At 34.9% G+C, this 1,158-nt stretch overlaps 1 protein-coding gene across 1 annotated transcript; it reads right to left on the bottom strand.

The window, feature by feature from the left end:
* Positions 1–353, bottom strand: BDBG_17267 (uncharacterized protein; the record flags this gene model as incomplete). The annotated part of the gene is made up of 2 exons (XM_031725027.1): positions 1–192; positions 321–353. 2 exons carry the CDS (start codon positions 351–353, stop codon positions 1–3), a joined length of 225 nt encoding a protein of 74 aa, XP_031578977.1.
* Positions 354–1,158: the final 805 nt, after the last annotated feature.

The following is a 1,158-nucleotide window of genomic DNA, read 5'->3' as shown; positions in this document are numbered from 1 at the left end:
TCACTGCTTCTTCTCAGTCAGGTCAATCTGCATCTCAAAATCCCGCATTTTCTGGTCTGCTGTCTCAGGTTTCACCTCAGCAGCAAGCAGATTGACATGCTCAGAGAGCAGGGCTGCCTCCTTAATATCCTGAATCATGAAGCACATTTGAGATCTGAACAAGGCCTCAATCCTCTTCTTCTCTGTCAGCTTCTGCTAATCAATTAGAGAACAGAAGTATTATCAAAAATTATTATCTCTCAATAAAAACTTACCAGTTTTGACTTCTTTGTCTCTCACTTCAATATCTTCTCAATCTTCTTCTGCTACTGCTTATTTACAGCAACACTCTTCTTCTTTCTCTCTCTCTTCATCTTGATCTTAAATCATTCTCAGAACTTCTCCTGATCTCATCACTGCTGTATGAGACTCTTTACTGTCTTCTTTTTCAATCTCTCACAGGCGGTATTATCTGCATTATTTCTATACTTAGTTCAGTCTAAATCTATCAGAAGTATTACTTAAAATTGTTATTATTCTGCTTTCTTGCAGAGCCTCTTCAAGGCATCATAATATGTCTTATGATCTGTCTTCTCACACTTGAACATCTTCTTCTTCTCTCTCTTCAATCTGTGACAGCGCTCACGCGCCTTGATGGTCCGCAGAACCACAGAATATTTGAAGAGGGATGACATGATTGATTTTAATAAGTGTTGAGAGAGAGTGAAGACAGGCAATGATATAATGATGATGATGATGATGATAATGATGATAATGATGATAATGATAATAATGATGATAATGATGATGATGATGATAATGATGATAATGATGATAATGATGATGAAAGAAGAAGTGCATCAGAATATATTATTGACTTATCAAATATAAAGAGACAAAGAAACTATTAACAGCTTTCAGAGATGTACAGAAACGGCTACAGTATTGCATAGCAACATTATCTTCATTCAATGCATGCACTATTGATATTCTTTGTATGCATTTATCATATAATCTATATCAGAGATACATGCAGAAAACAGATCTTTGTTGCTAGAAAGAATGATTGCAGTGATTCTCTGTTTTCATATTATAAAGATAAGTTATTCTCATTTCTTTCTTCTCTCTTTTCTCTTCTTCTTCAACTCATCACTAAGTTCAAGCTGGTATGAAAACTAT

This window comes from Blastomyces gilchristii (genome assembly GCF_000003855.2).
Source record: "Blastomyces gilchristii SLH14081 genomic scaffold supercont1.11, whole genome shotgun sequence".
NCBI classification, from domain to species: domain Eukaryota; kingdom Fungi; phylum Ascomycota; class Eurotiomycetes; order Onygenales; family Ajellomycetaceae; genus Blastomyces; species Blastomyces gilchristii.
This window is presented reverse-complemented; position numbering and strand designations above follow the sequence as displayed.